Genomic DNA, 15962 nt, shown 5'->3' with positions numbered 1-15962 from the left:
CATTTACAAAGTCTTGGAAGACGGCAGGGGCTTTGCAAAGGCCAAAGGGCATAACCAGATATTCAAAGTGTCCATCTCTGGTGTTAAATGCAGTCTTCCATTCGTCCCCCTCCCTGATGCGGATGAGATTATATGCACCTCTTAAGTCCAGCTTGGTAAAGATGTGGGCGCCTCGTAGGCGGTCAAAGAGTTCCGAGATAAGAGGTAGGGGGTAGCGTTTTTTTACAGTGATTTTATTAAGTCCGCGGTAATCAATGCAAGGGCGTAGGGAGCCGTCTTTTTTGGAGACAAAAAAAAATCCAGCTCCGGCAGGAGAGGAGGACTTGCGGATAAACCCCTTTTTTAAGTTCTCCTGGATGTATTCTGACATGGCTTGAGTTTCCGGAGCAGACAGAGGATAGATTCTGCCCCGGGGTGGAGTAGTACCCGGGAGGAGGTCAATAGGACAGTCATAAGGCCTGTGAGGAGGCAAAGTCTCTGCTTGTTTTTTGCAAAAAACATCAGCATAATCCAGATAGGCCTTGGGAAGACCAGATACCGGGGGAACTACAGGGTCTTGACTGTGAGTACTGGGAGCCGGTTTAAGACAGTCCTTGTGGCAAGAAGTACCCCAGTTCTTGATTTCCCCTGTGGTCCAATCAAGGGTTGGGGAATGGCGTTGAAGCCACGGTTATCCAAGAAGAATTTCTGAAGTGCAGTTAGAGAGGACCAAAAATTCAATTTTTTCGTGATGGGGTCCGATGCACATTAAGAGAGGTTCCGTGGGGTAACGCACGGTACAGTCCAATCTTTCATTATTAACAGAGTTGATGTAGAGGGGTCTGGCGAGACTGGTCACTGGGATGTTGAACCTGTTGATGAGAGAGGCCAAAATAAAGTTTCCTGCAGATCCGGAATCCAAGAAGGCCATAGTAGAGAAGGTAGAAGAAGACATCCGCACAAGCACAGTAAGACGTGGAGAAGCAGAGTTCACATCAAGAGCTGTCTCACCTTTGTGCGGAGTCAGCGTGCGTCTTTCCTGGCGAGGAGGACGGATAGGACAATCCTTCAAGAAATGTTCGGTACCGGCACAGTACAGGCAAAGGTTCTCCATGCGGCGTTGTGTCCTCTCTTGAGGTGTCAAGCGAGACCGGTCAACTTGCATAGCCTCCACGGCGGAAGGCACAGGAACGGATTGCAGAGGAACAGAGGAGAGAGGAGCCGGGGAGAGAAACTGCCTCGTGCGAACAAAGTCCATATCCTGGCAGAGCTCCTGACGCCTTTCGGAAAAACGCATGTCAATGCGGGTGGCAAGATGAATAAGTTCATGCAGGTTAGCAGGAATTTCTCGTGCGGCCAGCACATCTTTAATGTTACTGGATAGGCCTTTTTTAAAGGTCGTGCAGAGGGCCTCGTTCTTCCAGGATAATTCGGAGGCAAGAGTACGGAATTGGATGGCGTACTCGCCAACAGAAGAATTATCCTGGACCAGATTCAGCAGGGCAGTCTCGGCAGAAGAGGCTCGGGCAGGTTCCTCAAAGACACTTCGAATCTCCGTGAAGAAAGAGTGTACTGAGGCAGTGACAGGATCATTGCGGTCCCAGAGCGGTGTGGCCCATGACAGGGCTTTCCCAGACAGAAGGCTGACTACGAAAGCCACCTTAGACCTTTCAGTTGGAAACTGGTCCGACATCATCTCCAAATGCAGGGAACATTGCGAAAGAAAACCATGGCAAAACTTAGAGTCCCCATCAAATTTATCCGGCAAAGATAATCGGAGGCTGGATGCGGCCACTCGCTGCGGAGGAGGTGCAGGAGCTGGTGGAGGAGATGATTGCTGAAGCTGTGGTAGTAGCTGCTGTAGCATCACGGTCAGTTGAGACAGCTGGTGGCCTTGTTGCGCAATCTGTTGCGACTGCTGGGCGACCACCATGGTGAGGTCGGCGACAACTGGCAGCGGGACCTCAGTGGGATCCATGGCCGGATCTACTGTCACAATTCGGCTAGCTGGAGGTGGATCCTCTGTGCCAGAGAGGGATTGGCGTGGACCGTGTCGGTGGACCGGTTCTAAGTTGCTACTGGTATTCACCAGAGCCCGCCGCAAAGCGGGATGGTCTTGCAGCGGCGGTAGCAACCAGGTCGTATCCACCGGCAACGGCTCAACCTCTCTGACTGCTGAGATAAGCGCGGTACAAGGGAGTAGACAAGAGCAAGGTCGGACGTAGCAGAAGGTCAGGGCAGGCAGCAAGGATCGTAGTCAGGGGCAACGGCAGGAGGTCTGGAACACAGGCTAGGAACACACAAGGAAACGCTTTCACTGGCACAATGGCAACAAGATCCGGCAAGGGAGTGCAGGGGAAGTGAGGTATAAGTAGGGAGTGCACAGGTGAGGATACTGATTAGGCCTGCTGCGCCAATCATTGGCGCAGTGGCCCTTTAAATCGCAGAGACCCGGCGCGCGCGCGCCCTAAGGAGCGGGGCCGCGCGGGCCGGGACAACACAGACGGGGAACGGGTCAGGTACGGGAGCCGAGATGCGCATCGCGAGCGGGCGCGTCCCGCATCGCGAATCGCATCCCGGCTGGGAGTAATATCGCAGCGCACTCGGTCAGCAGGTCTGACCGGGGCGCTGCGAATGAGAGAACGCTGCGAGCGCTCCGGGGAGGAGCGGGGACCCGGAGCGCTCGGCGTAACAAGGCCTCCATAGAGGGTCCCTCCGAGCAGCGCTGTTACGCCTAGCGCTCCGGGTCCCCGCTCCTCCCCGGAGCGCTCACGGCGTCTCTCTCCCCGCAGCGCCCCGGTCAGTCCCGCTGACCGGGAGCGCTGCACTGTCATGGCCGTCGGGTATGCGATTCGCACAGCGGGACGTGCCCGCTCGCGAATCGCATCCCAGGTCTCTTACCCGTCCCGGTCCCCTGCTGTCATGTGCTGGCGCGCGCGGCTACGCTCTCTAGGGCGCGCGCGCGCCAGCTCTCTGCGACTTAAAGGGCCAGTGCACCAATGATTGGTGCCTGGCCCAATTAGCTTAATTGGTTTCCACCTGTGCACTCCCTACTTATACCTCACTTCCCCTGCACTCCCTCGCCGGATCTTGTTGCCTTGTGCCAGTGAAAGCGTTTAGTGTGTCCAAAGCCTGTGTACCTGAACTTCTGCTATCCATCCTGACTACGAACCTTGCCGCCTGCCCCCGACCTTCTGCTACGTCTGACCTTGCCTCTGCCTAGTCCTTCTGTCCCACGCCTTCTCAGCAGTCAGCGAGGTTGAGCCGTTGCTAGTGGATACGACCTGGTTGCTACTGCCGCAGCAAGACCATCCCGCTTTGCGGCGGGCTCTGGTGAAAACCAGTAGCCTCTTAGAACCGGTCCACTAGCACGGTCCACGCCAATCCCTCGCTGACACAGCGGATCCACAACCCGTAAGCCGAATCGTGACAAGCGCCTTGGCCTGCACTGTCTCTGCGGCATCGGCCAATCCGGGTGAGGGCGCCTCGCCGCTTGTCTCTGTGAGTTGGTTCCAGGCGGCATGGTTGCATATGGATCCTGAAGAAAGGCAGTCCATTCCGGAAGGGATAATGATGGTAAATTAAGAGTCTCCAGGAAGTGCGGCAGGTCAGTCAGGGATTTCAGAGTCGCAGTGGAGCCTCCTGACGTAACGTGTAGGGCGAAAGGAAAGCCCCAAATGTAGGGCAGCTGCTGGTCTTGAAGCAGGCGGAGCAGGGGCCCAGCAAAGTCCTTTGGCGCAGGGTACGTCTAGACACGTCGGGGTATATCTGTATGGTTATCCCATCGAAGTCAAAGTCCCCTCTCTGGCACACTTTCATCATCAACTGTTCCTTTAACGTGTAGCGGTGTATTCGACAAATAACGTCCCTGGAGCATGACGGATCAGTGCTAGGAGCCCGTAGAGCCCGGTGTACCCTGTCTATTTCAAATGAAGAGTCCGGCGGGCGGCCCAGTATCATATTGAAAATGGTAGTCACCGTCGGGAGGAAGTCCTGTGACCGTGTCGCCTCCGGGAGCCCCCTCAGTCTCACTTTATTATGACGGTTCCTGTTCTCTATGTCGTCTTAATGATCAGCAATAGCTTGTTGAGTATGAGCATGGGAACGTACCGCAAATTGTAGGTCTGAAATATTATCAAGAACGGAAGATTTAAAGTCCTCCAAGGCACCCACCCTCTGCTGCAGAGCAGAAACGTCTTCTTTAACTGGTTGAAGATCTTGGCGCCAGCTATATTTCATGTCAAGAGCTAATGCCGTCATGTCTGCTTTTGTAGGGAGGAGAGCCAGGAGGGCCTGTAATTCGGGGGTGCCCCTTAAGTAGTGCTACTGCCTGGGCAGGTGGGGGCAAATCTAGGGCAAGCAGGTCAGCTGTTTCCACGCTGGTGTGCACACCTGTCTGGACCAGCACAGGTGTGGAGGGGCTCAGCGCTGGCCAGACAGGGGGCAGGGGCTGGAGACTGTGCATGAGTCCAGGATCAGTGCACCTCATGGCAGACAGGGCACTCTGGGCATGTGCTGGAGTTCCAGTACCTGCAGTCATCTCCTCCACTGCATGTTCCCCCTCCGAGGACGATAATTGCAGACCAGGGGAGTCTGGGGGGCTCCTGAATATAGGAGGGAGGCTTTGGGACATGGAGGGTGAGGGCGCTCTCCCCTGGGGCATAATGGCTGAGGAGGGGGGAGCAGGTCCCTACATCTGTGGCCACGCAGGGGGTTCGCCTCCAACACCTACCTCTGCGCTCTCTGTGGGGTTCTGCAGTCCTGCTGCGCATTCCCGGCCAGTCTCACTGTCAGCAGCTGTAGTAAGTGGAGTCTATTCCTGGCCGTGCGGGGTGTCTGGGTCCCGGCCTGATGAAGAGGACCCCAGGGCTGCCTCGGTCTCCGCCGGAGCAGGTGAGAGACCTCTCTCGTTCCATTGCCTCTTGCCTCTGCTGTTCGGACCCTGCTGCAGACTGCTGCTGTTTATCGCGGGGCGGGTGGTGGGCAGGCGCCCCCTGCTGCTGGGACGCCTGCGCCATCTTGGAATGGCCCGCCATCTCCACCCTCGGCTCTTTCAGCTCCTGTAGCGGGCTAAAGAAGTTAGATATGGGCACTGCAGTCTGCTGGGACAGTCCCTGGGTCTTGCGATGCGGTCCAGATCATCTTGATCCCATTAAAACGCTGTTGGTTCCCCGAAAACACGGCCGTAGGACGGAGCTCACTCGTCCTGCTGCTTACTCCTCAAATAGCAAGCAACGCCCCCCCCCCCCCCCCCGGTCACGCAAAAAACAAGCCCTCATACTAGTCTGTGGATGAAAATATAAAAGTTATGATTTTTTGAAGGCGACGAGGAAAAAACAAAAACGTAAAAATTTAATTGTCTGCGTCCTTATGGCCCAAATGGGCTGCGTCCTTAACAAGACTCAGTATGGGCACTGGCCACACTGCCCCACAGCATGATGGAACCTCCACCAAATTTTACTGTGGGTATCAAATGTTTGTCTTGGAATGCTGTGCTCTTTTGTCGCCATGCATAACGCCCCTGGTTATGACCAAATAACTTCAACTTTGTTTCATCAGTCCACAGCACCTTCTTCTGAAATGAAGCTAGCTTGTCCAAATGTGCGTTTGCATACCTGCTGATCCGAATTGCTGATCCAAACACCCTATTATGGATCGCGGAAATTGTCAGAGGTGCCTAAACTTTTGCATACAACTGTACCTGTAGGAAAGCACAAACAAACATTGAGAGTTACAGAAATCTCAATAGGTTGTGCAACAAAAGTTTTGGGTACCATCATTATTGTCAAGGCTAGTTTAATTATTTAGTTTTTTTAAAATACTTTTTTGTTAAAAAGTAATACCACATCTTGATGACTCAGTGTGCTTTGAAAGAAAATACTGGCATACAGTAAATAACATATGTTGCATCTATAGACACTATAAAAATAAGCTTTGAAGATTTGCATATAAAGGTGTAACATGATGACAGCAAAGTGCTATTGGCAGGGTACTGTATGTTGCTGTATGTGGCAGGCAGCAATCAGTATCTGATGTATGGGGCTATGATAACTCTTTTGCTGGGTATGTATGTATTCCACTGACACAGTTCACAATTAATGTAACCCGAGGTTCAATGTGGGACCCATTATTATTCAACTCCTCTTTTAAAAATATAGAATAGTGGTCTCCAAATTGTGGACATCAAGCAAAACAGCAACTCTCATTTGGGCATCCATTTGAAAAATCAGGTTCAATGTGGGTAAAAATCTGCAAGCACCATATGTATTCAGGAAAGGAATACTGGGAGAGTGTCTTGTAGAAAAGAATTTGGGTGTATTTACAGCATCAGTAGGTTCTAAGGCCAGCAGGACATTGTCACATTTTAAAAGGGGTATGGACTCGTCAGACAGCAACATAATATGGTGTGGCCTCATCTGGAAGGTGCTCTAAATATAAAGTTTTGGAAAATATATACAATTTGTATAGGGTTAGACTACTTCCCAGGAATTGTTGCTTCGAGTAGCTTAAGGACGGAAGTAAGCAGGAGATAGCACAGCATGCTTTCTTTCTGCGTAGGCCACGTCCCCACCATAATAACTATAAATCTGTGGAATCTCAGAAAAGGCTTAGACAAATTCCTAGAACAAAACAATACCAATGCTTATGTAAGCATACAGAGGGAGATTTTTCAAGGGATTTAGACATGTTGCATGTGTGCCTAAGCAAATTTTTATGCGACTTTTGTGGGTAAGTATAAAATACCAATCAACCCTATCTAAGCAATTTTAAGTTTTCACTTTGCAGTGATTAGGAATTTATCAAGTGAGAATGTTGCATGTAAGCAAAATAGTCGCAAACCCCCTTAAAAAAGACCTGGCTTACAAAACTTGCTTTTGAAAGCAACTGCGATTTTTGTGCAACTTTTTGCGCAGATCCTGTCCCTGGCCACCCGTCCACATCTACCACCCGCCCACTAGCTGGTGAAACAACAACGCCCAGCATGTCCTTACTGTAAGGGCATGCTGGGAGTTGTAGTCCTCCAACAGCTAGCAGGCGGGTCGCAGCTGCGGGCGGCCCAGCCAGGGAGCAAAGCCGGCTCACTCACAGAAATATGAAAGCTGGCTCCCCTCCCCGCCGTCCGCATCTATTCTCAGCCAAATATCAAACAAACAGCAACAGCCTGATGTTACCAGGGTGGGCAAGGACCAGCTCATTGCCTAAATAATGCAAGCCTGTTACTGCCTAGGCACAGGAGCACCATTTTTAATGCTCCGGGATGTTGGAATCGGCTCTTCCCAGCTCCCCTGTGGCAGTGGGTACCGGGGTAATAATCGGGGGTTAGCGGTAGCTGTTTTTGGGCCAATGCTAAGTCCCATCTTCGTACTGGACCCCGTCTATAAGACAGCTTCCACTACTAAGCCTGTAAATAAAATAAAAAAACACAACACATTTAAAAAACTTTTGTTCCAAAAAAACACTCCCCCACAAGCCCATTTTGTTAAACCCTTAACGACCACAAGCGTATATTTACACTCGTGACCAGCTCCCGGAATGTGAAGCGTGCTCAGGAGCTGAGCGCGCTACGTACCTGCGGGGTCCCGGTTGCTATGAGCAGCCAGGACCCGTGGCTAATAACGGACATTGCCGATCAAGGCTGATGTCCTGTATTAACCCTTTAGACGCCACAATCAAAGTTGATCGCGGCACCTAAACTGGGGAAAATACTGCCGGTAGCTCAGCAGAGCTGTTTGGGGCTGCTGTGGTGAAATCGCAGCATCCCGAACAGCTGAGAGAACAGCGGTAGGTGCCTTACTGTGCTCCACGCTGTCCGATTGTTGTTTCATTGCTCAAAGCCTGAGATCCAGGTTTGAGCAATCAAGCACAGATAACACTGATCAATGATATGCTATGGCATAGCATTGTTCAGTGTATGCAATGTTATGCCATAGCATAGCATTGATCAGTGTTATCTGTGTTTGATTGCTCAAGCCTGGATCTTAGGTTTTGAGCAATGAAACGACGATCGGACAGAATGGAGCAAGGATTGCATGTAATAGTCCCCTATGGGGGCTAAAAAAAGTGTTTAAAAAACTGAATAAATGTGATTTAACCCGTTCCTGAATAAAAGTTTGAATCACCCCTTTCCCATTAAAAAAAATATATAAACAAAAATAAAAATAAACATATGTGGTATTGCCGCATGTGAAAATGTCCGAACTATTAAATTATAATGTTACCTTAACCGAACAGTCAATAGCGTACACGTAAAAAAAAGATTCCAAAGTCCAAAATTGCATATTTTTGGTCACTTTGCATACCCTAAAAAAATTCCCATTAAAACAATCATAGTACCAAGAAAAACTTCAGATCACGGCGCAAAAAATTAGCCCTCATACCGCCCCGTATATGGAAAAATAAAAAAGTTATAGGGGGTCTGAAGATGACAATTTTAAACATACTAATTTTGGTGCACGTAGTTATAATTTTTTTTCAAGTAGTAAAATTTTAAAAAATATATAATTTGGGTATAATTGTAACCATATGGACCTACAGAATAAATATATGGTGTCATTTTTACCGAAAAGTACCCTGCGTAGAATCGAAAGCCCCCAAAAGTTACAAAATAGCGTTTTTATTTTCAATTTTGCCCCACAAATAATTTTTTCTGGTTTTGCCATAAATATTTGGGCTAAATGATTGATGTCATTACAAAGTACAATTGGCGGTGCAAAACACAAGCCCTCATATGAGTCTGTAGGTGCAAAATTGAAAGTGTTCTGATTTTTAGAAGGTGAGGTGGAAACGCGAAAGTGCAAAAGATGGGAAAAAAAACCTCTGGTCCTTAAGGGGTTAATATTTAACCCAAAAAACGCTGGTCACCGTACTAAAAAAAAACACTGGTCACCGAATCCAAAGTCGTCCTCTGCATACACGGATCTGAAATGAGAAGAAAAAAAAACACCTAAAAAATGGGTTAGTACATTTAGGGGGAAAAGAAGTGATACAAAATGTAATAAACACATAAAGTGGGGATCAAAAGATTGGGCACCCCAGGTAAAAATTTGTATTAATGTGCATAAAGAAGCCAAGGAAAAATGGAAAAATCTCCAAAAGGCATCAAATTACAGATTAGACATTCTTATAATATGTCAACAAAAGTTAGATTTTATTTCCATCATTTACACTTTCAAAATAACAGAAAACAAAAAAAAATGGCATCTGCAAAAGTTTGGGCACCTTAATATCTTGTACTGCCCCAGAGTTAATATCTTGTACTGCCCCCTGTGGCAAGTATCACAGCTTGTAAACACTTTTTGTAGCCAGCCAAGTGTCTTTCAATTCTTGTTTGAGGTATATTTGCCCATTCTTCCTTACAAATGTCTTCCAGTTCTTTGTGATTTCTGGGCTGTCTGTCACGCATTGCTCTTTTAAGGTCTATCCAGAGATTTTCAATTATGTTGAGGTCAGGAGATTGTGATGGCCATGGCAAAACCTTCAGTTTACGCCTCTTGATGTAATCCCCCGTGGATTTCGAGGTATGTTAAGGATCATTATCCATTTGTAGAAGCCATCCTCTCTTTACCTTCAGCTTGATGACATTTTATTGAATCCATTTTTCCTTCTACTCATGAGATGTTCCCTGTGCCACTGGCTGCAATACAACCCCAAAGCATGATTGATCCACACCCATGCTTAACAGTTGGACAGAGGTTCTTTTTATTAAATTCTGTTCCCCTTCTTCTCCAAACGTAGCTTTGCTCATTCCGGCCAAAAAGTAAAATTTTAGCCTCATCGGTCCACAGAACTTGTCTCCAAAATGCATCAGGCTTGTCCATATGTTCATTTGCAAAGTTCAAACGTTGATTTTTGTGGTGAGGACGTAGAAGAGGATTTCTCAGATGACTCTTCCATGAAGACCATATTTGTACAAGTATCTCTTTATAGTGGAATAGTGTACCACAACTCCAGTGTCTGCCAGATCTTTCTGGAGGGATTGTGCAGTCAAACGTGGGTTTTGAATTTTTTTTCTCACAATCCTGCGAGCTGTTCTGTCTGATATTTTCTTGGTCTTCCAGATCTTGCTTTAACTTTCACTGTTCCTGATGACTGCCATTTCTTAATTGCATTACGAACAGAGGATATTGACATCTGAAAACGTTTTGCTATCTTCTTATAGCCTTCCCCAGCTTTTTGAGCGCATGGTGCTGATTGTTGGGGCAAGGTCAGATGAGTCTGGGCTTTTAAAACCTTTGAGATTTACATCACCTGGTCTTCCCAGATGATGATTGAGAACAATCCATGACACTGGCAGGTCTCAGCTTTGCAAAGGGGGCAGTGCATGCTATAAATTCTGCAGGGTGCCCAAACTTTTGCAGATGCCATTTTTTTGTTTTCTGTTATTTTGAAAGTGTAAATAAAATCTAACTTTTGTTGACATATTATAAGGATGTCTAATCTGTAATTTGATGCCTTTAGGAGATTTTTCCATCTTTCCTTGGCTTCTTTATGCACATTAATACAAATTTTCACCTGGGGTGCCCAAACTTTTGATCCCCACTGTATGCATTTTTTTTGCTTATGTGTGCTAAAGAAATGATATTCCAAAGTGATTGTCAGGATCCGGACTGGCAGAAGCTAGCAGTAGCTGGAGGTGGATCCGCTGTGCCAGAGAGGAGATGACGTGGGCCGTACCAGGGGAGTGGAGTCTAAGGAGTTACTGGTTTTCACTAGAGCCTGCCGCAAAGCGGGATGGTCTTGCTGCGGCAGGTAACCCCCAGGTCGTTCCACCCAGTAGCGACTCAACCTCTCTGGCTGCTGAGAGGAGGCGAGGTACAAGAGGATCAGGCAGAGGCGAGGTCAGACGTAGCAAAAGGTCAGGGCAGGCGGAAACGGTTCTCAGGCGGTAGTCAATAGCAACAGATTGAGCAACAGGCAGGGAATACACACAAACGCTTTCTTTAGGGCACTAAGGCAACAAAGATCCGGCAGGAAGCTGTGGGAGGAGATGGTACTTATAGGCAGTGCACAGGTGCAGGCCTAATTAAGTCAAAGCAGAACCTTTAAAGGAGAACTACGGGATTGAAAATTTTATCCCCTATCCTAAGGATAGGGGATAAGTTTCAGATCGCGGGGGGTTCGACCGCTGGGGCCCCGGCTCTCTGCATAGAGAGCGCGTGTCGACCACCGCGGGAGGCGGCGGCTGACATGCACCCTCCATTTACTGCTATGGGAGAGCAGAAGCGCTGCCTTCGGCAATTTCCGGCTCTCCCATAGCAGTGTATGGAGGGGGCGTGTCGGCCGCTGCTTCGTGCTGTGGTCAACACGCCCTCTCTAACCAGAGAGCCGGGGCCCCGTATGGGAGATCACGGGGGGCCCCAGCGGTCGGACCCCCCGCGATCTGAAACTTATCCCCTATCCTTAGGATAGGGGATACTTTTTTCAATCCCGTAGTTCTCCTTTAACGCTAGATAAACCACTTTGGACCAGGCACCAATCACTGGTGCATTGGCCCTTTAAATTTAAGAGTCCCGGCACGCGCGCGCCCTATAGAGCGGGGACGCGCACGCCGAGACCGGGTGACCGGAGCGATGCCTGGGGACACACGCTGTGAGCGCACCGAGGTAAGCAGGGTGCCCGGAGAGCTCAGCGTAACAGTGATTTATTGTTTTTTGCTTATGTGAGCCAAATTTATCAGCCCCCTGTGATAGTATGATAAATGTCATACCTAAGCAAAACAAAGGCAAAAAAAAAGATAACTACAGAACTAGCTTACAAAAACAACAATGATAAATGTCCTTAAGGGTACGTTCACACGTTAGGATTTACAGCGTAGTTTACGCTGCATATCCGCTGCCGAAGGACCTCTGTATGGTGCCCTTAAATGTGCCTGCTCGGAGAGGCAATACACCGCTCTGAGCAGACACACTGTGATGTGCGAGTTGCCAAGCATGCGCGGCCGCTTCCCCTGCTCAATGAGCTAGGCCGAGTGCTGCCGCGATGTGCAAGTATGCTGCGCATGCACGCGGCAACTCACACATCGCAGTGTGTCTGCTCGTAGTGGCGTATTGACGCTCCAAGGAGGCACATATAAAGGCAGCATATAGGAGGTCCTTCAGCAGCGGATCCTCAGCGAAATATTCTGCGAAAATCCGTTTGCTTTAAGAATGAATTTTTCCTTTATTCTTTTTTTACATTATTCTATATCAATAAGTTGAAGCAAAGTAAAGATTAGTTCAACAGGATTTAGAGTGTATTTTTTCAGCCATACTATTTAGATATTAAACAATAGTTTAAATGTGACAATAAATATTAACCCCTTAAGGACTTAGGACGTACCTGTATGTCCTAAGCCCGCTCCCGGTGTTAAAAACGGGGTCACGCCATGACCCCGCATCACACCGGTTCGGTCCTGGCTGCTAATCATAGCCGGGACCCTGGGCTAACAGCGTGCGGCACCGATCGTTGTGCCGCGTGCTGTTAACCCTTCAGACACGGTGATCAAAGTTGACCGCCGCGTCTGAAAACGAAAGTAAACGCTTCCCAGCAGCTCAGTCGGGCTGATCGGGACATCGCGATGTTCCGATCAGCTGGGACGCAGGCGGAGGTCTCCTTACCTGTGTCTGCAGCGTCCGATCGGGATTTGAACTACAGGCTTGAGCAATCGAGCCCCTATCTCGCTGATCTGTGCAGAGCTATGGCTCTGCAGGGATCAGCATAGAAGATCAGTGTGTGCAGTGTTATAGGTCCCTATGGGAGCTATAGCACTGCAAAAAGAAAGTGAAAAGAAAAGTTAACAAAGGTCATTTAAACCCTTCCCTAATAAAAGTTCAAATCACCCCCCTTTTCCCATAAAAAAAAAAAACTGTGTAAATAAAAATAAACATATGTGGTATCGCCGCGTGCGTAAATGTCCAAACTATAAAAATATATAATTAATTAAACCGCACGGTCAATGGCGTACGCGCAAAAAAATTCCAAAGTCCAAAATAACGTATTTTTGGTCGCTTTTTATATCATGAAAAAATGAATAAAAGCGATCAAAAAGTCCGAAATACAAAAATTGTACAGCGAAAACGTCAGATCACGGTGCAAAAAATGAGCCCTCATACCGCCCCATATGCAGAAAAATAAAAAAGTTATAGGGGTCAGAAGATGACAATTTTACACGTATAAATTTCTGTGCATGTAGTTCTGATTTTTTCCAGAAGTACGACCAAAATCAACCCGATATAAGTAGAGTATCATTTTAATCGTATGGACCTACAGAATAAAGATCAGATGTCATTTTTACTGAAAAATGTACTGCATTGGTGGCGCAAAAAATAAGCCATCATATGGATTTTTAGGTGAAAAATTGAAAAGGTTATGATTTTTAAAAGGTGAGGAGGAAAAAACAAAAGTGCAAAAACCGAAAACCCCTTCAGGGGTTAAACATTTTACCAGTTAAAGGGGTCTCCCAGAGGAAAAACAAATGTTTTCTAATCAACTGTTGACAGAAAATTATACAGATTTGTAAATTACTTCTATTTAAACATCTTAATACTTCCAGTACTTATCAGCTGCTGTATGCTCCAAAGGAAGTTGTGTAGTTCTTTCCAGTCTGACGACAGTGCTCTCTGCTGACACATCTGTCCATGTCAGGAACTGTCCAGAGCAAGAGAGGTTTGCTATGTAATTTGCTCCTTCTCTGGACAGTTCCTGAAAGAAAAAAGTATTGGTCTGTACTTTGCAAGAGGGATGGCATAATGCCATGTGACCACTGAAGTCAGTCTGTGGCCTCTGCAGTGATGCTGGTAAATATGGTCAGTGATTGGCTGTAGCAGTCATATACCAACAGGAAGAGAAAACAAGGACTGGTAAATCATTGGGGATAGAGCATGAGGGTGCAGTTATTTAGTTATTTTATAACATTTATTGTATTATCTTTTTTTGCTAATCAGTGACTCCACTTATACATATGTAATGTACATGTGTGCCTGAGCAATTTATGCACTTTTACTGTATAAACATAATTAAAAGTAATCTATGAGGGTGGGCTGTATTCCTTGGTTCTCATGGTATGATTTTCCTAGGCTCTCATATACTTGTCATCACTTTATATATTGAAACCATAAATGAATTGTATCATCACACATGTACATCAGTTCATTATAATATTGGTACTTCTAAGACTAATAGAAGGGCCCTATTCACAAGTAGTATAAAGTGGTATAAATGTTATGTTCGCTTACATCACAATAGTAATTTATATATAATTTTACATATATTTATATATATATATATACATTTTTTTTTTTTTTCTACTTTCTAGTCAAGAAAAGAGGATTTGATTTCAACCTTTCCTTCAATAAAGGTTATGGCATTTACAAGATATCCCACGAAAATCACAACACTGCAGAGAACTCTGTTTCGTACCATAATTTAATAAATTACGAATGTGAGAACACCAATGACCTTCGTTGTGAGAGGATCCTGAATTCGGCCATACTGGATTTCAGCACTATCAGTCTGCAGGACAGCTCCCTGCTGAAGGATGGCGGCAAACTTAGAAGTCTAAACACGGAGTTAAAAGCAGACCCAGCAAAAGACAAGGCCATTGGTCGCCTCCTTTCTGAAAAGATTGGCGTCTTTAAAAGAGAGGACATTAGAAATTTTGAAAAGTCAGCATTCTATGAGGGTCAGGAGAGGAGACTCTCACATGAGGAAAGTCGTAAACCAGAACTGACAGATTGGGAATGGTGCAGAAGCAAGTCTGAACGGACACCAAGACAGGTAATACTTCTAATGACAACAGAAAATGTATTGCTAGTCATGAACTAATAGCAGTAAGACTGTTATCTTAGAACTGCTGAACAAATCCTTACTTATTACAAGTAGTGTTGCTCGCGAATATTCGTTTTTTTTTTTTTCCACAGTGCACATCACAGTGATCATCCCTCTCTGCTTGTGTGGTGTAAAGAAGGCTCTAATACTACTGTGTGAGACTGGCGTGCGGATTTTTGCATATGGAAAAAATTGCATATGCTAATTTTTGTTTATGCTAATTTTTGCATATGCTAATTATGCTGAAATATTACGCGAATATTACGAATATGCGAATTTAGCGAATATATGACAAATATTCGTCCATATATTCGCAAAATATCCCGAATTCGAATATGGCCTATGCCGCTCAACACTAATTACAAGTATACCAGGAGGCTATGCTGCAGTAGCAATTTTTCTGCACCTGAAGGAGTCCAGGTACTGGCAGGAGAGCAGTTTTCTCACTTGACACTGCCAATGTTTTTGACACCATTGAGTAGAAATAAGTGTTGCCTGTTATGTCCGTTAGGGATGAGCGAATCGAATCTGATGAATCCAAATTTGTTACGAATTTCAGGAAAAATTTGCTTTGCAACGAATCCGACTATCACCGCAATTCAGTGAAACAAGTCACTTTATTAAACTCCATTTAGTGCGGTCCAGGGCATCTAAAATGGCGGCTCCACATGTCAGGACATGGGCAAGGAACTCTGGGAAGACAGGAAGGCGGGTAGGCAGGATGACCCTGAATCACATGCAGCATGCAGCCTATCAGCAGCTAGCCAACTCTGTGATGTCACAGCCCTATATATTCAGCAGCTATCTGGCAGCCAACCATTTCAGCGTTGTATTTCAGAGAGAGCGTTTTATTGCAGACAGAGATAGAGCAGTGTGTGTGTTGCACAGAAAAATAGCTTCACAGCAGCAATTCACCACAAGCCCAAATCATTGCAGAAAAGCACTGACAGGGAAGGGAGAGAGAGAAAGTACACTCTTGGGTGTACTACACTGTACTGCTGCAGTGTGGTGTACAGCAACTCTAAAGCTTATAGGGGCCATTTAGGCTGAGCACTCAAAGACATTGTCACCTGCTATTAGTGCATAATAATACTCTACTGGGCTGTACTACACAGCGACTGTGCTGCAGCACTAGTGTGTACTACAACTGTAACGCTAACAGGGGCCAGATAGGGTGA

General features: G+C 46.7%; 1 protein-coding gene across 1 annotated transcript in view; it reads left to right on the top strand.

Annotated features, from left to right (window-relative positions):
* GPR149 (G protein-coupled receptor 149) overlaps positions 1 to 15962 on the top strand; it is a 115122-nt gene that overhangs the window by 46716 nt on the left and 52444 nt on the right. The window contains exon 3 of the mRNA XM_056564996.1: positions 14273 to 14733. Within this exon, the coding sequence (XP_056420971.1) occupies positions 14273 to 14733 (461 nt within the window). The remainder of the gene's footprint in view (positions 1 to 14272; positions 14734 to 15962) is intronic.

This window comes from Hyla sarda, chromosome 3, assembly GCF_029499605.1.
Source record: "Hyla sarda isolate aHylSar1 chromosome 3, aHylSar1.hap1, whole genome shotgun sequence".
Taxonomy (NCBI): Eukaryota; Metazoa; Chordata; class Amphibia; order Anura; family Hylidae; genus Hyla; species Hyla sarda.
The sequence above is the reverse complement of the archived record's forward strand: the minus strand, read 5'-3'. Positions and strand labels throughout refer to the sequence as shown.